We start from the raw sequence: 22,293 nt of genomic DNA on the forward strand, positions 1-22,293 counted from the left end.
TCACAGAAACCAACCAAATGCCAGCATATAGTTTCAAGTAGTATAACTAAGAGAATTACCAAAAGGCATTGTATAATTTTACCCAAAAATGATGTTTGTACGGATTTTTCTGCTGGCATTCTAAGCTGTATGTCAATGGGGCAGGAAAGTAGGTCACGAAAGTAGGTTAAATTTACAACCATAAATTTAAAGAAAGGAGCAGTCTAAAGGTCTTTTATGGCTTATCGAGTGATCTATTCAGTTTTTTTCCTTGGCATGTCAAATTTATTTGAGTCATATAAGAATCTAGTAGAAGCGGTTTACATGTGTTACTGGGAATCCAGGCTCCACCGATGCTCGGTTCGTATGTACCTTTAAAAAGCATTAAATGTGCAGTAGGTAAATACTGATTTCCGTAATTTTAATCAAATTATGAAAACTTAATTTTTTTTTTTGTTTCTAGGGAGTTGAGTGAGGAGAAACAGAAAAGTTTGGACAGACGCATTAGCTATGAGAAAGCCTTGAGCATTGAGAGAGCCAACTATGAACAAGAAAAGAGCAGTTTGCTGAGAGCAGGAAGTCTGTTGGAGCCTCTGAACATTGACATAGATTGGTCTGCTACATCCGATATACAGGTAGGTGACATAAGATATACATACAGCTCTAGAGCCTGTGTTAATAATAAAGGTTGGAGTTGGTTGGATGTTTCGCAGATTAAGTTCAACCAGTTTGACTGTTGTTGTCTAGTCTCTTGGATCTGTTCCTCCCTATATTATACTACAGGTCAAGCTGCTTCACATATAGTGCCAAGAATAATCATTTAACTGCAATTGTTACAATAAATTGTAATGACAAAATATTCGCTGAAGTTCAACATGCTGTTAGTCTCCATAATTTTTTTTTCATTATTTGTTGTGACATTTGATCTATGCAGGTGTCTGATTAATCAAAAATGTTCTGAGTTGAAATAAAGATAAATGTTTTTGGAAATTATGAAAGAAACTGGTCTCTTATCGACAGGAACTTCTTGTGTGGGTGGTCAAAAGATGGCAACACTGGCCAGTGAGTGCTGCATTTGAGCAGTGGAAGGAGTATGTGGCTCAGAGACGTGTCACCAAGTACCTCCAGACTGAGGCCAGCGCTAGGTGTGAAAACCTTAAGCTGCACTGGGCCTTTGACCAGTGGAAACATGGAGTCATTGCCATGGCAACAGCAAGGAAGTATCATGTGAGTTATGTTTCTATGTTGTGATGTCTTCTAAGAGTACAATGATGCTTATGGTGAAATGTCATTTTGATATATCCAAATAGAATTTTTTTTTTTTTTTGAAAAGGAGGAAAAAGTTATAATATACCCGTTTTTACAATTATTTCCGAGGAATTATACTTAAGTCAACATTGCCAAAACCTTGATATAAACAGGATTTACTATAACCTAACTGATAAATTGTGTGTTCTTTAAAGCAATAATAACTCTTCGTTTCGGCCAAAAAATGAATTTTCCTGGAGTAAACAACAATTTTCCCATACTTAACAATGGTTAATGAATCCATTTTTACATTCAAAGTTAGTCCCTGGTTTTTTTCTAAAAAGTTTGGTTTTTTGTTAAAATCTCTTAAGAGATTTTAACAGAGTATAGACATCAATGGAGGTCACGTGGTCTAAAGACAAGTTCAGATATCAGAATAAAAGCTATAACTGCTGTTTTTGTGGTAAAACAGAATATATTATATTTCTACGAGTTATTCACAAGGTTTTTATTGTGAAATATAGATCTCATACAAAGAGTTATTATCCCTTTAAATAAATAATTGCAGATGGCTGAGTGCTTTATGATGTAAAAGTCTATTAGTAAGACTGCTTTAGACCAGAAATAAATTTTGTGTCATTGGACAACCATTTTATCATTAACCAGAGACTTCGTTGTCTGAGGCATAACATGATTTCTTCCTTAATTGTCTGTCTGCACAGAGACGCACCATTTTACCTCAAACAGTCAAATTCTTTGTTACTTTCACTTGGCATCTGATGGTGTGAGTTGGACAAATTTCCAATCCTTAATGGTCCCTGTCTAAACTGTCCTTAACCTATGATATGTCCTATATTTCTCAGGAGTCCTGTCTACTGAGAAGGTGTTTTACTGCCCTGAAAGAGTACACAGTGTCCAGGAAGATGAAGCAGGAACAGAAGAGACGAGCTGATGACTTCAGGGAGGCCATGTTGCTACAGAAAGTGCTGGAAACGTGGACTCAGAAGGTAAACTATGAAAGAAGACTGTGGTTGTGAATCAAATAGTGTGCTTGTTTGCACATGCATCTAGTGTTGTGCAGTCAGTCTGCATTTGTGTTATTTAACATATAGGAATAGAAAGAGTAGTCGATTATTATGACTATTATTATTTAGATACATTATGAATAGTAAGCAAAACAAACATACAGAAATTATACAATGGGCATAAGACTGCTGTATGGGAAAAAAAATTTTCTTGAAATTTCAACAATATTTCCTTAATAACAGACATTTACCCTAGACAAAATTATTGAGAAAAATATAATCTATTTTTATTGAATCTCACTCTCAGCATCAAGACAAACAGCAGTGTGAGGTGTCTCTGACAGCAGAAAGCCCACGACTGAGTGGCCTTGGAAACTACGTGCAGCGTAAGATTCAGACAAAGAGTCTGCGTTACTGCATGCATGTGTGGGTGATGAGATACACACAGCTACAGGAAGTGAAGCGCTATCACAGCTGCTCCCTGGTAAAGAGGTAAGAGGAATGAGTAAGGACTTGTTGAATTTTCTCACTGGTGAAAAGGGAACAGAAATGAAATAGGTTTTTTTTTTTTTTTTTTTTTTGGGGGGGGGGGGGGAGGAGATATTGGCCTGGGAGGGGAAATGTTACACCTTCTGTAAGACTCCTGTGCATTAATTGAGGGAGAGAAGTTTAGAAACTTGTTGAATTTTCATAAGAAAGAATATTTCAAAATGGATAATTCCGAGGAATACGAGTGATTTTTTTTTTCTTTTTTGGGTGCTACCTGTTATAATGACAGTAATGATAATTACAAATAACAGAAGAAAAAGTTTAACTTAGTTACTTCATTAATTGTATTCAGACATGGTTGATTTGTTAACCAGCTTGGGTCTAAAACATATCACAGGATGTTGGAATAAAGCTAGATATTTGAAAGGCACAGGTACATGTAGTCTGAGTAGTCCTGCCTGTTGGTTGCCATACAGGCAATTTCCAGTGTGTCTCAAACATTAAGATCATTGAATTATCTCTTCAGATGTTTCCGAGGCTGGTGCACTTGGACAAGAGAAAGATCAGACATGAGAGTCAAGAGCGAAGAGTTCTGTCAGAAGAGACTGAAGAGGGCAGCACTGAGAGGTTGGCAGAGGCGATATCGCAACACGTACCTGGCAGAGCAGAGATATGTGCTGGTGTGGAAGGAGTTCCTGGCTGACATATTGGAAAGGTGGCACTTCTGGGCAGCAGGTGAGTATTCAGCTTAAATTGTATAATATTTAGGTCCTATACAGCAATAAGTTAACTTATGTCATGTAAGAAGATGAAGTCCAAGAAGTTGCACTGTTACTCCTAAATCCATATTTGTACAGATGCATGCACAGGTTAACATACGAAGAATACTTTAAGAACTTCATTCCATAGATGTTTTATGCTTAACAGCAGCCTGTCTGATTCCTCAATAACTGACTTTTCTGTTCAATTAACTGTACCATGTGCACTGGTCTATCCTTATTTTTACAGAGCGTCACTTGCAGTCAGCGGTGGGTGAACAACTGGAAGCCAGACTTAGGCTGCGTGCTGTGGCGAAGACCTTCAGGACCTGGAAGGCGGAGACTCACAAGTGCCAGCAGATGCAGAAGATTTACCACGCTTCATTGCTTTCGCGTAGTTTTCATGCATGGCAGAAGCTGGCGCAACGAAAGAAGGAGCTTGCTGAAAGGTTGTCTAACTTTGTTGTGAGGCAACAGGAAAACAAGGTAAAACTTACTAGAAATGTGAGAAAAATACAGTTTTAATTATATGTTAACTTTTTAACTGAAACAATCATATTTAATAATTGTTATGAAAAAAGCTACGTTTATTTTTAACAAAGCAGTGTTGTAAAATGTAGTCATTAGAAATAGAAAATATATCAATTAAGATATTTAGTATGCTTGAATTTTGATAATTAATCATGTACTTTGACATCATGTTCCAGCTTAAGCGTGTATTCCTGGCCTGGAAGTCAGACTGGCTGCGTAGTAAGGCAGAAAGTGAGTTACACCAGCTCAGAGTTCATCACAATGTGGTCAAGATGGCCAAGAAATGGAAGCAGAGGACACAGCAGTCTAGAGGGGAGAGACAGAGGAGAAAAGCTCTCCTGGCTATGGTACGTGGTTGAATTGATGAACTATAATGCATTGTTATTGATTCTCTAAATATAAACATACAAAAATAGATGATTATCTTTACATGCATTATTACATCGTACATGGGGTATGATAAACAACAATTTGCTAGGTTTTGAACACTACAGTTTTGGCAACACATTACAAGAAGAGCAGCTTCATAAAACTTATTTGAACTGATATCCTCGTCCACAGTTGTAAATTGAACATTGCCAAAAAAAATCATTTACAGGTTGGATCATATAATTATTGATCAGACTGTCAGAAATTATATGTTGGTCCTAAAAGAATTTGATCAGTCACTGCATCATGTCTGTAAATCATCTTTTTACAAATACACAAACTCAAACATTTGTTTAGATTTAAATATCATATACACTGCCTTTCCATTTGATAACAATTGTAGACAACAAAAATTTCTTTTATTGACGTTTAAGCTGTTATATGTCCATAGATAGCACAATTTGTTACTATTTTGGTGAATTTCATGGATACTGTTGTTACTGTGACTTTCTTTGTTTCGTTCTTTGTTTGTTTCATTGTTTGTACAGATATTTTTATGCTATCTTCCATGTCTGATATACATTTTGTCTACTGCTATCTACTGCCCCTCCTTTGTGGTGGCTACTCTCTATACTCTTAATCACGTGATTCAACACAGTCACTGTTCATCTAATCGTTACCTCTGACCACATGGTCATGTGACTTGGTGCACTTACAAAAACACTTCATGTTTACATGTAAAATTCTGTTATTTTCCAGGCGTTCAAGTGTTGGAGGGGCCGGCTCCAGAACAAGCTGTCTCTTAAGGGCAAGGTGTACATCCTGGGCCGTCTTTGGCGCTGGAAAGCACAAAGGAACCTGACACAGGAAAATATGGCGCTGCAGCTGCAGGACAAGTTCCGTAGACGTCAGTTGAGCCGAGTGTTTACTCACTGGAAGGAGACATATTGGAAGCTGCACTGTGCTGAACAACACCATATAGACAGCTTGGTAGCAAGGTACTGGAATTATAAAGTTTATACTATTATTATTATATCACTGTAGCACTAATTTCTGTGGAATCTTCATTCTAAATTGCATACTATTGATGTTAAGTTGTTGAAAAATTTGTGCAGTTTAAAAAATGTTAATTGACCATCTTTGTGTCACTATGTTTTACCTTAATTATTAAGTTATTATTATTATTATTTTAATGTTATTATTTATTGTTATTGCAGTGCTTTCCAAGGCTGGTTGGAGTTTACAGAAAAGAAGAAAGATCTTGCTTACAAACTTCAGCTGTACCTGGACAAGAGGCACACAGACCAGGTAAAAAACTCTGTCCCCCCCCCCTCCTCCTCTCTCTCTCTCTCTCTCTCTCTCTCTCTCTCTCTCTCCAGATGAACAATCAAAATAACTGCTGTTGATATAAGATTAATAATTACCAAAATATATCTAAAAAAAAATGAAACAAATTTGTCCATTTTGGAGTGAGTTTTGCCAACTTCAGAGAACTATTATTTGTGCACACTAAAACTTCAGTAGAAAAAGAGAATTGATGGCATATATGTTAGGGTATCATCTTCTCCAGTATGTTATTTATTGAAAGTTGTTTTCCCTTTCAGCTCATTGTGGCGATGAAGATCTGGAAGAAAGAATTCAAGGGCAGCGCCAGGCGTAAGAAACTACTGCAGCACCACCTGGAGGAGAGAAACCACAAACTTGTAAACAAGATGTTTGTCAAGTGGCATGACGAGACATTAAGACAAAGAGCTGAGAAACGTTACGAAGGTTCCATTCTGTTGAGGATAGTAGTGACATGGCATAAGTGGGCACATGGTATGCAGGCTTAAATTATCATTGAAATGAATTAAATATCAATTAAGTCCTCTAACAGTTAAATTCTGTCTATGAGAAATGTAGTGATAAATTTTGACTTATTTGTGCAAAGATCTTAATTGGCCCTATAAAACGTTCTTTTATTGATGATAAATTTTGTTATTTATCAGAATGTACTTGATAATAGTCACTTCATCTCATTAACGTTAAATTATTGTTCCTTTAATGTCAAAAATGTATTTAAGTGAGTTTTTTAATAAAATGAAACACTGTTAGACATTATGATATAATGATATACTTACCATGTGCAGACAAGAGAGCCAGAATGGCCAGATGTCAGGAGCTGCAGACCAGTTTTGCACGTAATAACCTCAGGTCAGCATTCCTTACTTGGCATCAGAACACCAGGGTGCAGCACCGTGCGGCGGCACACTACCAGCAGACACTCACAGTCAGGTATGTGTTTAACTCTCAATACTGGGCAACAGCATGGAAATTCTCGGGATGAAAACAGACATGGTTTATTTCTTTAAAAGAGTAGATCAACACCTGTTAAGAACAATACTACAGTTAGTAATTAATGTATCTCTATCTTGGAAGTAATTACTAGACAATATTTGTATCAAGTTTTTTATTCCATGTAGTCCTTTGGTAATACACTTTGTTATAAACTTTGTCTATATATTTGGTTTATCAGTGTTTATAGAATTTCAGGATGAATGAAGACAGCAGGATAGTAGTGTTGCTTGTAAAATTAATTGGATTTTATTTCCTTCTTCAGAATGTTTTTCTCCTGGCTTCACCATGTTCGACATCAAAAACAACTTAAACAACTCAGCACACAGTTCCAGCAGCGCAAAACCGCCATCATTTCCCAGCATGCTTTTCTCAAGTGGAAGCTACGCTATCAAGTCAACATGCAGCTGAATGTTCTGGTGAAGCAGAAGCAAGCCATGCATGAAAGAAAGCTTCTCCAGGATTGCTTTGCATTGTGGATTGAGAAAGTTTGCGAACGCCAGGCACATGAGCACTATGAGAGAGTGTTGATGAGACGGGCAATGGCGCAGTGGAAGAGGTTTGTCCATAAGAAGAGGATGGAGAAACAAATGGAGGGAGACTTAATGGACTTGGCACAGCAGCATTATGAGGCTAGTCTGAGGTAGGATGAAATATTCATGGGAGAAAAATAAGATTTTTTAGATTCGAAAGAGCAAAACTTCTGATCTCTTTATCAAAGTTGTTGACTTCAATATTGGTAAATCCATATAATCATGCTGTGAAAAAGTCAGAATTTCAGAAGTTGCCTCAACCTAATTGTAGTTACTGCATTTCTCTGGGCTAAAGATATCAATTTCTGTGAGATGAGAAATGTTTCTGTGTTCCATTTCAGTGATAATATTAAAATGTTATATCTATTACAAGTTTTTTAAGTACAATTTAGTTGCATGCATCTGTCTGGATTTTTTATCATAACATAAAAGGATCAACTATGGAAGTTCAAAGAACTTTTCCACCATCTAACTCTTAGTTCTCTTCACCTTTTCAGGAAACTTGTACTGCATGCATGGTGCAATGAGGTGCTGGTTGCTAGGCAACTAAAGAAGAGACAGCTCCATCTGGTGGCAAGATATGCTAAGATCTGGAAGCAAAGGGTTGCCATGGTGAAGGCTGCAAAGCAGATGGTATGCATAAACAGTGATCAGAATAAAATAATGAAAAATATTTTGTTTAGAAATAAACAGTGTTTTGTGATTTAGCAACATGTCTTTATATGCAATTTTTTAAAATATCCTCACTTCATTTATCACAGTTTGGGGTAATGTAACAAATGTCACTGAATTATTGCTGAGACACCAGAAAGTATAAAATTTCGCTGTATCTTCAGGCCCAGAAGCACAAAGTTGATCATTGTTGGAGGAAGTGGAGAAAAGCTCTGATCCAGTCCCAGGTATCCAAGAATATGCTGATACAGGACAACAAGCAGGTGCTCACACAGGTAAGGCTGGCCAAAATGCAGCTTGATTGATTGATTTTTTTTTTTTTTTTTTTTTTTGTGCAGCATTCCAATCTTTCATACTGTGCATCCTTTAAATAAGCCATTATGCAAATTGTAGTTGGAAGTTGAGTGTGAACTTAATTTAAATGTTCACATTTATGTAGAAATTAACTCCAAAATTTGCAACACATTAATAAGATAACAAATTGAGATGAAGATGAAGTGTTTGTCAAGGAATAAATTCAGTTATAAGTTTAAATTAATTCAGTTTTAGAAACTTCATTTATTTTCACATTTTATATTTTCAAGATTCAGTATTTGAGCCACACAGAACATTCTTTTGGCAGCAATGCTATTCATTTATTGAAAGTTAGCTATAAAATCAGAAAGCATTACTTACTTTGTCCTTCATACAGTCAAAAGAGCATTATCTGAGACTACCTAGAATGTTATATATCAAGATGTGTATATTTTTGCCCTGCAGGTGTTTGTGACCTGGAGACAGATGGCGCTGCTGAGGTCCCTGGCCAAGAAGTGCAGCCAGCAGCAGCAGAGCCACCAATTGCGTCTCACCTTCCAGCAGTGGCGACAAAAGTACAACAGTAGCAGCTCAGGGGGAAGTTGTCGCAGTTCCAATGCCAGTCTCTGTACCACAGATCGTAGTTATATATCAGGAAGGAGCTCCGTAGACACACCTCTGCCGATGGTGATGCCTTTCAGTGAACAGTTCTGATTTAGCAAAAATATCTCCGTATGCTAAGATGATACTGGATTGAACTCTTTGAGAAGTTTGTGGGCCACAGACTGCAACATAGGATAAAGTCCCAAGAAACTGGGATGGGGGGGGGGGATACAAACTACTGTGTCTTTCACAAATTATTTCAAGGTGACATATAACACACTGTTACATAAATGTTGATATTTTTTTTCAAACTTGAAGGTCTTTCAGTTGGTGTCAGTTGACCAAGGCCCTGTTCCAAGTCTTTCTTGTTCAGTTGATGTTACAAACAAATACAAAGCAAACATTTGATGAATTCAAAGCAGGACCTGGGATATAAGTATTATTCACTGGTGGTGAAGATAATAAATAAAACTTGCATTTTAATACTACCAAGAAAAGAAGGTTAAGTAATTTATGAGGAAGACCTTTTTAAGTAGTTTATACACATCCAAGAAGATACTGATTATGGATATTTATATAAACAAATGATACTGTATTATATTTCAAGGGCAGCAAGCAGTAACTTAATATTTATTGCCTTTTATTCACGTTTCCATCCACTGGTCTCATTTTAAGTGACTTGTTCAAATGTTAATTTCCAAGTTTTTGTATATTTTTTCGTATTTAAGATAAACAGGCATTGAATTTATGCAGTGCCTACCGTCCATTTTTGTTTTGAATACAATTTGTATATAATGTTAGTTGTAAAAAGAAATGTATCATATTATAAACCATACCATGTCATATTATGTTGTACATTACATTTTGGTGCCAGCAAATTATCCTAGGGGATTTTCCTTTTTAGTGCTAAAATTAGCACATTGCTCAGAAAAGCTTATGAATCTGAATTATGGCCAAAACAGGAAACTTTTAATGTAGATGATTTAGTCATTAAGGTAGATAATGTTAGATGGAAACTTGTAATAACTTTTTTTTTTTCTACTCATTGTTGAATTGGGAAAATCATGACAAAGTTGAACTTTGTCATAGATTTCATATTCAGTGCAAGAGGTTTCACCTTTAAATTTTAAAGCTTAAACTAAACTAAGATGTTAAGTTATTACAGTCTGATATAGTGGATGGTATTTATTATGGATTCTGACATTTGCATTGATATTCTTTGCATGTTATGCATGCCCTAACAGTGGTAGTCATTCAGTTACTCAAAGGTAATACTCACACATGGGTCTTTGCTCAAATACTGTAGAATTCACTTTGACAATGTGCCATAAACAGCAAGACTTTGACATAATCAAGGAATTTACATATGGACTGGAAAACACTGCCTCTCTCATAACTATTGTATTTTCAGTATTTCTTAATTACAAAAAGTTTGGGGATTTTTTATGTTCTTTCTTCACCCTCACATTATTGCGAAGGTGAAATATTAGTTTTCAGTTGGATTTTTATTATTATTTTCAACAAAAAATTGTTTTATTGAATTTTTAAAAATGACTGATTCATTCAGAAATGCTATATTTTTTGTATTGTATTTAGAAAGATGGTAAAAATCCCACATTTTAGTGATCCAGAACATTTTAGTCAATATGTTAGTGATGAAATCTGGTTGTTGGTATTTTGTAACTACGTATCACAGTAGAAAACTGTGATGTATTAAATGTGCCTTTGTATAATTTTCTACTTAACAACTGAGAAATGTATGTACTATTTTCTATCACTTTATAAGATTTTTTACATCTTGTTTAATGATAGAGAAATGTTGCTTAGATCCCAGATTTTTTCAAAAATCATTAAACGTAAAATTTAGCCCAAATGCTTTACCTCATCCTTAATTTTACTGAAAAAGAGAAATTATTACATTGTGTATCATGTTTGATTCATACAGTAGCATACTGCCAGAATTGTCATCAGTATAGATGAATTCATTTTATCACTGAAAGTTATTAAATGCCTTAGAAAGTATCATGTACTGATGCTATTAACTTATTAACAGTAAGACTCTAGTCAAATTATTGTGTACAAAGAAAACTTATATTTGTATTTTGTAATAATTAACAAAGAGTGTGATTGAACCTTTTCACAATTTAAAATAATATTTAATGTATAAATATAGAACTGGTCACATTGATGGGCGTGATTCATTGTAAAAATAAATTTTATGAATTATATATTATTAACATCTTGGTCTTTTGATCTATAGCTATTCAAAACAAAAATAATATGCATCATTTTAAACAAGTAATATTTAACAAAAATAGTAATATACAAACTTAAGTATTAAAAATATGAAAAAAATTTATCTCAATGCAACCTACAAAACATCACATGGAAGAATTCCAATACAAATATTACACTTTTTACATGCCATGAACAAGTTCACAATGGTTGCGATGCACTATTTATCACAATTTGCACAGATAAAAGAATTTGAATCTACTTTCCCCTGGCTAACAAAAGTCAATGCATCTCAGGCAAAACTAGAGCAGGCAAGAGCTGTTGGCCATTACTGCCCTCTCATAGACCATGAATAAATTTAGTTTCACAAAATACATGTATGTGAAACCACAACTGCATTCAAGAAAAACAAAACCTGGTTCAGGGAAATCTGGTCAAGATGACAGCCAGTATAAATGACCCCAAACAACATCCCCACATCTATATAATCCATTCAATGTCACAGCTGCATCAGTATTTTAGCAGAGCTGTCCTCTGAGAGAGAGTCTTCCTGACAGCTGTCCTGAGGTACTGCAGATACATTAGTGTACACAACATATTCCACATCCTTGAATGATGCCCCTGACGTCTCCTTGCAGCCATTACTTCCCTCACAGGGGTTAAAAGAGGTTAAATTATTTCCATTGTCATAGCATGCAGGCGAGACAGAAGACAAAGGGTTTCCATCCAATATTGAGTCCTGTGAATTCGTGTCTCCAATAGATTGGCTATCAAAATGAGCATTTTCAATATCAAGATATGATCTGACCTGCTGACAGGAGCTGGGAGAGAACAGCTCTTTCTGGAGTGCAGACATGCTCTTCACAGGAGTGGACACTTCATAGCTGGACATGTCCTCACTCAGGACCCCAGGCCCTATAGATGGGGTCAGTTCATGGGCCTCCAGCCACTGACCATTGCTGTTACTGTTATTATTATTGTTGTCATTGCCAGTGAGGATCTGGTTGTAGACTCCATTCCCTAACCCAGATCCTTCCTCTTGTGAGGAGTTGTGCACCTGCAGAGCAGGATGGTAGAGCTGAAGCCACTGTTTGAAAAGTGGGGACGGGAACGTAGCATTACTCATCTGCACCTGGAGGTAGTACTCCTCCGCCTCAAAGTTCAGGTCCGTGGGCGGCGTGTACACCTGCGAAATGTTGGTCACGCGCTCATTCTCCATGGCAAGGAAGTCGATGTAGTCAGAAACCAACTTCCCTATGGGCTGTGGAGGCTTGAACACTGACTGCTTGCTACGTGGGTAGACCACTCGCCGAGTGACCAAGGAGTTGTGGTCTACAGCAGCACCATCTAGTGAGGAAAAAAAGTAGTCACAGAACAAACAGCAAAGGACATATAAGCAGCAATGCAATCTGCAGTTGTAAATGGTGCATAGTTCAAAATAAATTAGATACAAATTAATGCAAATTGTAAAAATAGTCAAGCATTAATAAACCATGCAGTATTTCTCTTTCAACTTTTTTTATTAATCTCTTTTAACTTATAATAAAAAGTCAGCAATTAAAATGACAACTATACTCAAAGTTTGAATTTTTTACAATAAATATATGATTTTCAAGGTGCATAAGAGCAAAAGAAAAATAAGTGTCCAAAGGAGTAGCATTTGCACTACTGAAAACCCTTAAGCATCATAATCAAATAAGATTAATTTAACTCAAACATGAAAAGAAAAAAAAAATACCTATACAATTGACAGCTTCTTGGTTCTGGTTCCCATGCTCTGAATTCAGTATCCCACATTGAGTTATCGCATGGTCTCTCTGTTGAGGCCCACTGACCTCTGCTTGCAACATTGCCTCACTAGAGGGCGTTGTCTTGGGTTGGAGTGACTCTTCTTCGTTGAAATGAAATGAAAAGTCTGCAGGGAGAGATTGTTCTTTACCACTGCCACCATCATCTTTTGCAGTGATGTGTTCTTCTGATGGATTCTCTTGTGCTTCATTTCTTTTTGATACAATCCCACTGGGTTGGTTGCTATTGCTTTGCTCCTTATTTTCTCCCACAATATTTTGGTTCAGCTGAGCATAATGTTGTTCAGGCTGTTGTAATGTTCTAGGGTTCTGCTCGAGTTGTTGCTGTTGTTGTTGTTGTTGTTCTTGCAGCGGTTGTTGATTGAAGAAATGTTGATGTTGTAGGTTCAGCTGTTGTTGCTGCCACTGCTGCTGCTGTTGAAGAAAAAGGTTGATGTTTCCTGGGTTTATGCCAACACTGTCATCTTGACATGGTGGATACTGATAAGCTTGCTTCTTCATGTATCTGTGAAACTCTGAAATGATGAAAAAGTTAGGTTCTAATTATATTGCATGACAAAAATGTGGTGTGAGTTATACCTGACTATATGGCTTTATAGGAATTTTCTAGTTATTTAAGAGATAACAACTGTTCATTTGGGCAAAAATGGATTTTCCTGGGGTCATCAATGATTTTCCAAAACTTGCCAATGGTTAATGAATCCACTTTAACATTCAAAGTAAGCCTTTTTTTTCTACAAAGTTTGCTTTTTTTTTTTTTTGTAATAATCTCTTTTGTCATTATAACAGAGGGTAGCTATCTGTGAATGTCAGGTAGATGGCAAGCACAGATTCTAGAATAATTGCAATTACGGCCATTTTGATGGTAAAAAAGAATTTATTGTATTTCTGAGTTGTTACAATGTATTTTTTGTGAAACATGGATCTCATAGGAAGCGTTGTTATCCCTTTAATATTTATCACATTTTTTCAAAACTTTATTCATTTATTTCAATTACCTTGAATGCATTTGGAACTGACAATTAATCTTTAAAGCAAAAAATACATTGGGATTGTTGGCTTATGGTCTTATCAATGAACAATTTGTTTATTTATTAGAGCTGAAAGTTCAATTTTTAAACCAACATGACAAATTAAAATCAAATCAATATTTGTGACACAATATATCAAAACACCATTATCATACCTTCCCTAAACTTAGCCTGGCTCCATGGAATGTTGCGTTCTACGCTCGAGGCAGGCATTTTGTACCTGATATGGTCTCTGGAGCTGCTGCCAGGCCGTCTGTATTTCCTTCTGCCGGGGTTTCTACGTGGTGGTGTGCTCTCATTTCCTGGCATGGGACAGCTGGCATAATGTGGCATCCTGGCTGGCATGTAGCAGTTTGGGTTCCCTGCATGAGGAATGCCTACTGGTGGCCTGAGAACAGAGGAATTAATTCACAATTAAATATTTTGAATTTTTATAAAAATTTATTCCTAGTAAAACAGGTAACTGATCAATAATATCATAAAATAATGATATTTATTAATCATTAATCAATTTATTAATCATAAAACTACCAGAGCATGATATTAAATCAGAACTTGATATTGAAGCAATAATTTTCCTTTAAATACTTCTTTGGTTATACTTTACTTCAGTGCAGAATTCTTTGCTTTGTTCAGAAACTGTTGTTCATGTACATGGTAATTCACTACTAGTATAAACCCATCATTTATCTACCCATGATAATGTTTGTACAACATACCAGGGTGTGTAAAACCCTGGATATCTGGGACCTGATGGGCCAGCCATACAGTTGTAAGGTCCAGAAAACCCTGGATATCCCGGAGACACATTTGGTCCATATCCATGGTGACCTACAGGGAAGTTGCCTGGAGATTGCCAAGCTGACGAAGAGAGTCCATTACTTGCCTCGTGAGTTTCTCTGCCTACAATCAGGGGTAAATCAAAGTTATTAAATAACGTATAACATGATCATTTTTCATAAAGCAAAATATGACTTCTAAAAATTTTCTTTTCTGCTACCTAATATATTTGAATGGACAAATGTAGATGTAAATCAACAAACAAATACAAATAAAACTGAAAATAAAGACAAAAATTTAAAAGAAAAAAGAAGAATTTTACCCTACTCTTCATTTACAAGAAAAAAGACACAAGGAAATGTTGAGAATTTCGCCGTATCCCTCACCCTTTCATTAACTTTAATGTTGTAATTTTTTTAAATACATTCTTTCTTTTAACATAATACTACTGGGTGACTACTACACTGTAGTACTCGTACCTGAGGCTGAGGTATAAGTTCACATACTGTAGTTATAATAAATATCTCCGCTAGCCCTTGAAAGACAATATCATAGTGATTCAAACCAGTATTTGCATTACCTGCTCTGTGATTGGGATTACTATTATTTACAGATTCGGCAGACTCGGATCCACTTGCTTCTCTCCATTGATTCCACTGGCTGTGGTCAGTTTGAGAGTTTGGGTACTGCTGTGTGGTCGTCTCACAGGTTTTCTTACTTTTATCCTCAAGCCTCTGTCGTTTTGCGTTCATTTCGGCTTCTTCTTCTTGGTCACATTTAGTATCTTTTGCAGAAGAATCCATTCTCAATTTCTGCATAGGATACAAATAAAATATTCAATCCTCTACTACATTCCGTTAAATTATGAGAGACCACACGAGAATCAAAGAGCGTCTGCTTTTCCTGCCAATTGAATTGTGGGAAGACAAGTTGACCCAAAAATCAAAACCTGTTTTTTTATTTTGAATTAGTGAATCCTATTAAAACGCAACACTTTAACTTACACCATTTTTCATACCACCGAACTACACCACGTTTATATTATTTCTTTTGTTCTGATCGTAATGAATTAGTGAAGACCTCCATATACAATTAATCTATTAGTCAACTTAGACCTGCAATCGTATTTTTCCAATCCTCCACATTCAGAAGAGTGGCTTATAATCTTGTACATTTCAACGTGGTAGCGGTATGTAAAATGTATTTTTTTCTCCAAGTTATGCGTAGAAAAGCTGTGCAATAGTCAACAGACATACCGAAGAAGCTATTCTCTTAAGATTAAGTGCAATTTTAAAGATCCGACGCATGAATAAGAAATAATTCGACTGCTTTGCCTGCGTGATGGGTCGTTCTTCGAAAGACAAGAGAGATGTGTATTACAGACTGGCCAAGGAAGAAGGATGGCGAGCAAGAAGTGCTTTTAAATTGCTGCAGATTAATGATGAATTTCACCTCTTTGAGGGCGTTAAGAAAGTTGTGGATTTGTGTGCTGCTCCTGGAAGCTGGAGTCAAGTTTTATCGAAGAAATTAAGGTAATAAAACCTCGCTAGACATAATTGTCGAACTCAGTCATGGTGGATTGAGGGGCTCTTAGAAGGGGGGGGGGGGGGTACCTCACTTACTTATTTTCTGGTTCCACCAATGCTTCATTTTTATAATTTTATTTCTGAGCACCCGAGAAATTATTGTTGAAATTTACATTGCAATAATAAGTTTTACTCAATGTTAAACTTCATTCTTTTAAATTATTTTTATTATTATATATATTTTTGGTATTCCTTTATAAGTAATATATTGGTATTCAGTGTTGCTAAAGTATCTAATATTCCTATTCCTAACTATATCTAACCTCCCCCCTCCCCCCCCCCCCCCACCACACACACACACACACACACACACACACACACACACACACACACTATTTTAACTGTTGAGAAAATGTAGATGGAAATCATTTACTACTAGTTAGTTCCAATTTTTTCTTTGGGATAAGATATTGGTTTAATAATTGGTTATCCTATGATAATGAAGTAATATCGCTGTCAAACAATTATAGAAAGATATTATGTACTGATCTTTTTCAGAGGAGATAAGGGAGATGCATCAGATGCTAAGATCATTGCTGTCGACCTACAAGCCATGGCCCCTATTCCTGGTGTTGTACAACTACAAGGAGATATTACAAAGGTTAACTACAGTCTGAAATTCACCTATCAAGGGGTTTCCCAGCAAACCATCCAGTTGTCATTTGGGCGGCCACCAGCATCACTGGAAGGCCTAGATTTTTAAAGACGACTGGATGGTTTATGGATTTGTTGGAAATATGATGGCTTTAGGCATACTTGCACCCCATTTCCATAGATTTTTAGATCGATCTATCCCTGTGGGGAGTCTCACTAGATTACTGTCAGCTTGGCCGGCTTAAGCGTCTGTCCCGCCTACTAAAAGCTGTAAGGGGGTAATTAACTATAATGCCCACTCGGCTGACTGCAATTTAGCGTGAACCCCCAGGGAGTTAGGTCGATCTAAATCTAATCTTTAGATCGATCTAAATCTCTGGGAAAGCACCCTTAGACACCTTGAAATTTTGTAAGAAATCACAGGTGGTAATTTTGGACGGCCTGTATTGGTGGGCACTGGGAAAAGCCCTGTCTTCAATCTTAGCACCAGTAGATCACCACACTGATTACTCCTGGTGTTGATACAGTCCTTCTCCACCCAGAATACGAATGATGCTCAGTGTTTAGTTCAGGATATAAATTCTGTAAATATTTTAACTATTGTGACTTCTCAAATGTGACTTTTATTTAAATCAGTGGGTGCTGGTCTCTGGTCCAGTTTTATCTGTGGTGAAAAGAGCAGGGATCTTTTGATGTGAGGATCTGTTGTAACAGGATCTAGTTTCAAGTGAATAATGATGAATTGATTATAAAGTGTGTATAATAAGGTATTTTAAATCCTTTTAAAACTTCAAAAAGAGAATATATAATGCATTGTCAAGTATTTGACATGTGCACTTATAAAATCTTACTTATGGGCTATGTTTTTCCCCACTCCAAAGAATATCTGTGACTAAGATTTGAAAAATAATATTATTTTTTAGGTGTCAACTGCACAAGAAATCATCAGCCATTTTTCTGGCGATCAGGCAGACCTGGTCGTGTGTGATGGTGCTCCTGATGGTACGTCCTTAGTCCTGGTAATGACCTAGATACAGAGGTCGTTGACATTAGCTCTGTTATAACTAAAATTATTAACTTAAAGACAGTCAGTGAAGATTTTTTTGATACATTTGCATGTTAATTTAAAGTAACTGAAAAAATTATCCATAAATCGCTAATAATGTTTTAGATTAATTTTTTATAAAACATAACAGGTTTCTGAGGCTGGTAATGATTTAACATACTTCTAGCATTATTTTAGTACAACTGCTACATTTTATTCTTTTGGTGTGAAGTAGCAAATATTTTGATAGAAAAATGCGTCAACTTTGTTTTTATTTTAGTGACAGGCCTCCATGATATAGATGAATATATTCAGGCTCAGCTGCTGTTGGCTGTAAGGACATTTTTCTAGTCTTAGCTAAAAAACCTTTTACCCCAGTGGCCCTTTTGGTCAAAGGGGTCTAAGAATCTTTTGGCCTGATGTTGAAACAGTGACCAGTAACTGAAGAATTTACACAGTTCTACTGGCCAGGCTTCTGACACGTGGTGTTGGTCAAGTGCCAGTGTTGTGGATTCTTCACCAGTAAAATTAACCTGTTTGTTTTGTGTTTCTCCTTTTTTGTGACAAACTAATGCCGTTGGTTTAATGCAAACACATAGAAATGTAAATCTTGTACATTTGTATTTAAAACATTTAAAAAGTAGCTTCTATTCTTTATATTGAAAATTTTGTCACTTTTTCATTTTGAAATATTTAGTGGTGTCACCTCAAATCTAATAAGAACTGGATTTTTGAAATTTTTTGCAGGCTTTGAACATAACAACTCACGTATTGAAGAAAGGAGGGACTTTTGTGGCAAAGGTAATGACATAATAAGGCATTTGTCAGAAACTGCACTGATTGATACTGTAGTATCAGTTCTGAAAGCCTCTGTGTGCTGAGAATATCATTCAGAACGGTGGACTAACAGATCCACAAATCAAATATGGGAACCGACTTAAAAGCTTGATGCTTCACATCTGTGCTCCCAGAAAACAATACAGAAGTAGCATGCAGAACATGGTGAATTCCCACTTTTTGTGCAATAGACTGTTTCGAAAAAAAATTGAAAGAAAAACTACCAGAAAAATTTTCCTGGACAATTTCTGTCACCTGACTTCTCCTCCAAATGTGTAAACTCTGGCTTGATGTTCAGGGGCGTAGCCTGAGCAAAATGCCTGGGGGGGCAGTAAGCGGACACGAGGGGGTGGAAAATTTTTAAAATCTGTATGTATAATACTGCATTCTGGTGCATTTTAACTGTTATTTATTGCTCAATCAGAAGTCAGAAATTGTGGGTTCATTTTGCCATAAGTACAGTCATTTTTTCAACACAACAAGCCAATTGGACTTCATTTCAAACAGTCAGGGTAAACAATAACCTGATAACAGCCTGGGGGATAGCTCCCTAAGGGAGGGTGAGCTTTTTGGCATGAACTGAGTTGGCTAAAAACAGTACACCTTTGTAAACAGATTGTTGAATGATTGTCTAGTGGCCATTAGTGCATTTTCTCACAGAATTGATACCAACTTTGCAATTTTTTTTTTTTTCACCCCCCCCCCCCCCCCCAGAGGCTACGGTCCTGATGTTACACAGTCCCCAGACTTTTTACTATTTTTGATAATTCCCATAGAAATTTGGCTGTCAGCAGAGATGTGACATACATGTATGTAGAATTGATCCCCACAAAAAACACATCTAAGATAATAAGAAAGAGATTGACGTTAAACTAAATAGTTTAAAATGCAAGCAAAAATAATGAAAACTAATAACTTTTATTGAAAAGTCAGTATTACATTGGAACTTGGATGCTAAGCAGAGGACACTTGACTTTGTATTTCAATGGCTTCCCAATAGAGAAAGTAGAAGTGACTTAAAATCTTGAGATTTTTATTTCATTGAAATTGAAATATACCCTGCTGCCATTTTTTTCAGATTTTCCGAGGCAAAGATGTCACCCTCTTATATTCCCAGCTCAAAATTTTCTTTCCTATGGTGACAGTTTCAAAACCAAGGAGCAGCAGAGATTCAAGCATTGGTAAGAAGACGCTTTGTTGTAAAATCAATTGTATAAAGTATCTGCCTGTAAAATCTGTTGTATAACAAAGTTTCAGTTTATACTTTAATATTAAGATCTAACAAGGGAAATATGAAACATACTTGATTATTTCTGTATATAAGTGATTTGGATATAATAGGCATAATTCAATGCATTACCCAATTACAAATATTTTTTTATTTTTATTTACAGAGGCATTTGTTGTGTGCCAGAATTATTGTCCACCAGAGGGCTACGTACCTAATATGTCCAATCCTCTTCTTGACAACCACTATGGTAAGAATTCATTTCCAGAAACTATGAAAGTTGATAATTTTACAAAAGATGAATTATTGAGAATTAAATTTTATTTTTGTCAAATCACTTTATCAATAAGATGATTATCTCAAAATCACTGAGGCACTTACAAAAAAACATATATGAACATATGACAACCAAAATGCTTACCCGTATCATCTTTACGACTTAGGCTAGGATTATTGGAAAAACAGCAGCTCTTTTTATTTATTTTATTTTATTTTTTCAGATGTTGATTTCAACAGTCTAGAAGGAGTAAACCGTGTTATCGTACCTTTCCTGGCCTGTGGAGACCTCAGTGCATACGATTCAGACAAAACCTATCCACTTGAGGTATGGTTATATTTAAACAAAATAAACTGCTTTCAATAAAAGTTTTAAGTTGGACTTGGCCTCAGCTAAAAGAGAAAAGAATATCACCATTCAGTGTTATGAATTTAGCAGGGATTGCTTTGTCTGAGGCAGAGTGGAGTCTCTCTGCAGAGGATAGGTTAAACAAAGAGACCCTGCTGGATCTCAGATACTGAAATTTCTGATTTGTCAATTTTGTCACATGATGACACTTATATGGCTCATCCATATTTAAAGTTAGTTATTGTAGCAGGTAAAGTTATCATACATAATAACATCACTGATGTTTTCTTCTGTATAACATAGTAATACTATTTCTCACAGTCCAACCTTCGGCAGTTGTTTTGTAATGTTTTGAAATATTTTAGTATAATATTTAAGTTTAAGGTTCATACACATAACTTCTTGTGCATATATCAAAAATTATATTAGCATAATTCTGCAGTTGATATAAGATTTTAATGAGATTGAACAAGGTGCATTGAATTTATATCAAGCAAAATACATCAGAATAACCTGTTAATCTTGGTTATGATATTTTGACATCTAGTTGACCCCAGGGAAGGAGTACCAGTACCACCCTCCCACCCAGTCACCCATCCACCCCCCATACCAGACTGCCTGTGAGCTGAAGAAGAAGGACATGCTGTCGAAACCCTCCTCTGCTGCCACTCCCACAGGGAAAGAGTCTGCAGCTTCTGCTGGAGGAAGTACAGAAACAGCTGACACAGGGAACGAGTCTTCAACCCATTCTGGAGGTGGCACAGAAACAGCTGATATTTGTGAGAACCCATTAGTCACAGGGAACAAGGCTGAAATGGTTCCTGAACCCACAGGGACTGATACTGTCTTGGAAACCACAGGGAGAAGTGCCTCTGAATCCACAGGGACCAGGACCATACTCACAGAAACAAATTCAGTGTTATCAAAGGGGAGTGATAGTGCATCAACAATGGAGAAAGACTTCAATTTTCCTCCAAAAACTAAACCTGACAGATCAGAACTGACTAATACAAATGTTAATACTGCCACAGGTTCTGATACTGAATTTTATTTACCTGGTTTCAAAAAGGACAGTTTTTATGTAGAAAGGGGTAATAATTCACATTTAGAAGAAATCAGTGGTTCTATAGGAGAGCCTGATATAGATACTGAATGCAGTGGGGATGCTATGAATGAACAGTTGAAAGATTTGAAGTTAGAATGAATTATTTATATTTTTATAGTGTTATATTTACATTTCAATTTTAAAAACACGAATTAAAGTTTCTGAGATTGTATCCTGCTATCTGCCCATTAGGAATGAAATTTTTAGACTTTTGTTTTTCGATCTAAGAAACGATGCAGGTTAATAGTATGTCATCATATGAATTTGAAGGAAACAGTTAATTGTTACATCGGTACAAGAACATGTTTTAATTTGTTATAACAATATGTTCTCTGTGTCTACTGTACTTAAATCACAATCACAGTTTGAAAATAGTTTTACACAAAAATTTGTAGTCAAATAATATTATAATCAAAGTATTAAATCAATTACTTTGTGGGACTTTATGGTGATTGGGTTAGAATATTCTCTTTCAGTGCTGCATATTGTAACAAAATGAGCTACAGATCTATCAATGTTTGTAAAATATATTTGATTATTCAATTCGAGTTTTTTGTTTGGCCCATTTCCAGAAGTGCACTGTG

At 36.0% G+C, this 22,293-nt stretch overlaps 4 protein-coding genes across 11 annotated transcripts in view; 3 read left to right on the top strand and 1 right to left on the bottom strand.

Moving 5' to 3' along the window:
* The window catches only part of LOC106162489 (uncharacterized), a 57,595-nt gene extending 56,350 nt beyond the window's left edge, over positions 1 to 1,245 (top strand). For all 8 annotated transcript variants that reach the window (XM_086996288.1, XM_086996290.1, XM_086996291.1 and 5 more), the window contains 2 exons: positions 443 to 614; positions 1,000 to 1,245. In XM_086996288.1, coding sequence (XP_086852414.1) covers positions 443 to 614; positions 1,000 to 1,230 — 403 coding nt within the window. In that variant the 3' untranslated portion in view covers positions 1,231 to 1,245. The remainder of the gene's footprint in view (positions 1 to 442; positions 615 to 999) is intronic.
* Positions 1,246 to 2,057: 812 nt separating this feature from the next.
* Positions 2,058 to 11,063, top strand: LOC147759945 (uncharacterized). The gene is made up of 13 exons (XM_086996297.1): positions 2,058 to 2,234; positions 2,560 to 2,744; positions 3,268 to 3,476; positions 3,750 to 3,985; positions 4,207 to 4,377; positions 5,159 to 5,397; positions 5,617 to 5,707; positions 6,004 to 6,217; positions 6,529 to 6,673; positions 6,999 to 7,376; positions 7,764 to 7,899; positions 8,103 to 8,213; positions 8,698 to 11,063. The coding sequence occupies exons 1-13, from the start codon at positions 2,073 to 2,075 to the stop codon at positions 8,944 to 8,946; spliced, it is 2,526 nt and encodes an 841-aa protein (XP_086852423.1). The 5' UTR covers positions 2,058 to 2,072; the 3' UTR covers positions 8,947 to 11,063.
* On the bottom strand, positions 10,963 to 15,621 carry LOC106162487 (uncharacterized). The gene is made up of 5 exons (XM_086996298.1): positions 15,270 to 15,621; positions 14,629 to 14,812; positions 14,065 to 14,297; positions 12,809 to 13,393; positions 10,963 to 12,417 (listed from the first exon to the last, which is right to left on the bottom strand). The coding sequence occupies exons 1-5, from the start codon at positions 15,505 to 15,507 to the stop codon at positions 11,570 to 11,572; spliced, it is 2,088 nt and encodes a 695-aa protein (XP_086852424.1). The 5' UTR covers positions 15,508 to 15,621; the 3' UTR covers positions 10,963 to 11,569.
* A 206-nt stretch (positions 15,622 to 15,827) lies between these two features.
* LOC106151243 (tRNA (cytidine(32)/guanosine(34)-2'-O)-methyltransferase) lies at positions 15,828 to 22,252 on the top strand. The gene is made up of 9 exons (XM_013524390.3): positions 15,828 to 16,221; positions 16,774 to 16,876; positions 17,793 to 17,871; positions 18,195 to 18,247; positions 18,662 to 18,715; positions 19,830 to 19,932; positions 20,146 to 20,229; positions 20,480 to 20,583; positions 21,152 to 22,252. The coding sequence occupies exons 1-9, from the start codon at positions 16,031 to 16,033 to the stop codon at positions 21,806 to 21,808; spliced, it is 1,428 nt and encodes a 475-aa protein (XP_013379844.2). The 5' UTR covers positions 15,828 to 16,030; the 3' UTR covers positions 21,809 to 22,252.
* Positions 22,253 to 22,293: the final 41 nt, after the last annotated feature.

The sequence above is a fragment of the Lingula anatina genome, chromosome 9 (assembly GCF_051362555.1).
Source record: "Lingula anatina isolate TDL-2025a chromosome 9, LinAna3.0, whole genome shotgun sequence".
In the NCBI taxonomy this organism is placed as follows: Eukaryota; Metazoa; Brachiopoda; class Lingulata; order Lingulida; family Lingulidae; genus Lingula; species Lingula anatina.

Coding starts and splice junctions, on each gene's coding strand:
- LOC147759945 (XM_086996297.1), top strand. CDS start 2,073: ATGTCCTATATTTCTCAGGAGTCCTGTCTACTGAGAAGGTGTTTTACT. Junction 5,708..6,003: donor ACAAGAGGCACACAGACCAG/GTAAAAAACTCT, acceptor TTTCCCTTTCAG/CTCATTGTGGCGATGAAGAT. Junction 8,214..8,697: donor ACAAGCAGGTGCTCACACAG/GTAAGGCTGGCC, acceptor TTTGCCCTGCAG/GTGTTTGTGACCTGGAGACA.
- LOC106162487 (XM_086996298.1), bottom strand. CDS start 15,507: ATGCAGAAATTGAGAATGGATTCTTCTGCAAAAGATACTAAATGTGAC. Junction 14,298..14,628: donor CCAGGGTTTTACACACCCTG/GTATGTTGTACA, acceptor CTCTGTTCTCAG/GCCACCAGTAGGCATTCCTC. Junction 12,418..12,808: donor AGAAGCTGTCAATTGTATAG/GTATTTTTTTTT, acceptor TTTCCTCACTAG/ATGGTGCTGCTGTAGACCAC.
- LOC106151243 (XM_013524390.3), top strand. CDS start 16,031: ATGGGTCGTTCTTCGAAAGACAAGAGAGATGTGTATTACAGACTGGCC. Junction 16,222..16,773: donor GTTTTATCGAAGAAATTAAG/GTAATAAAACCT, acceptor GATCTTTTTCAG/AGGAGATAAGGGAGATGCAT. Junction 18,716..19,829: donor GAGGGACTTTTGTGGCAAAG/GTAATGACATAA, acceptor CATTTTTTTCAG/ATTTTCCGAGGCAAAGATGT.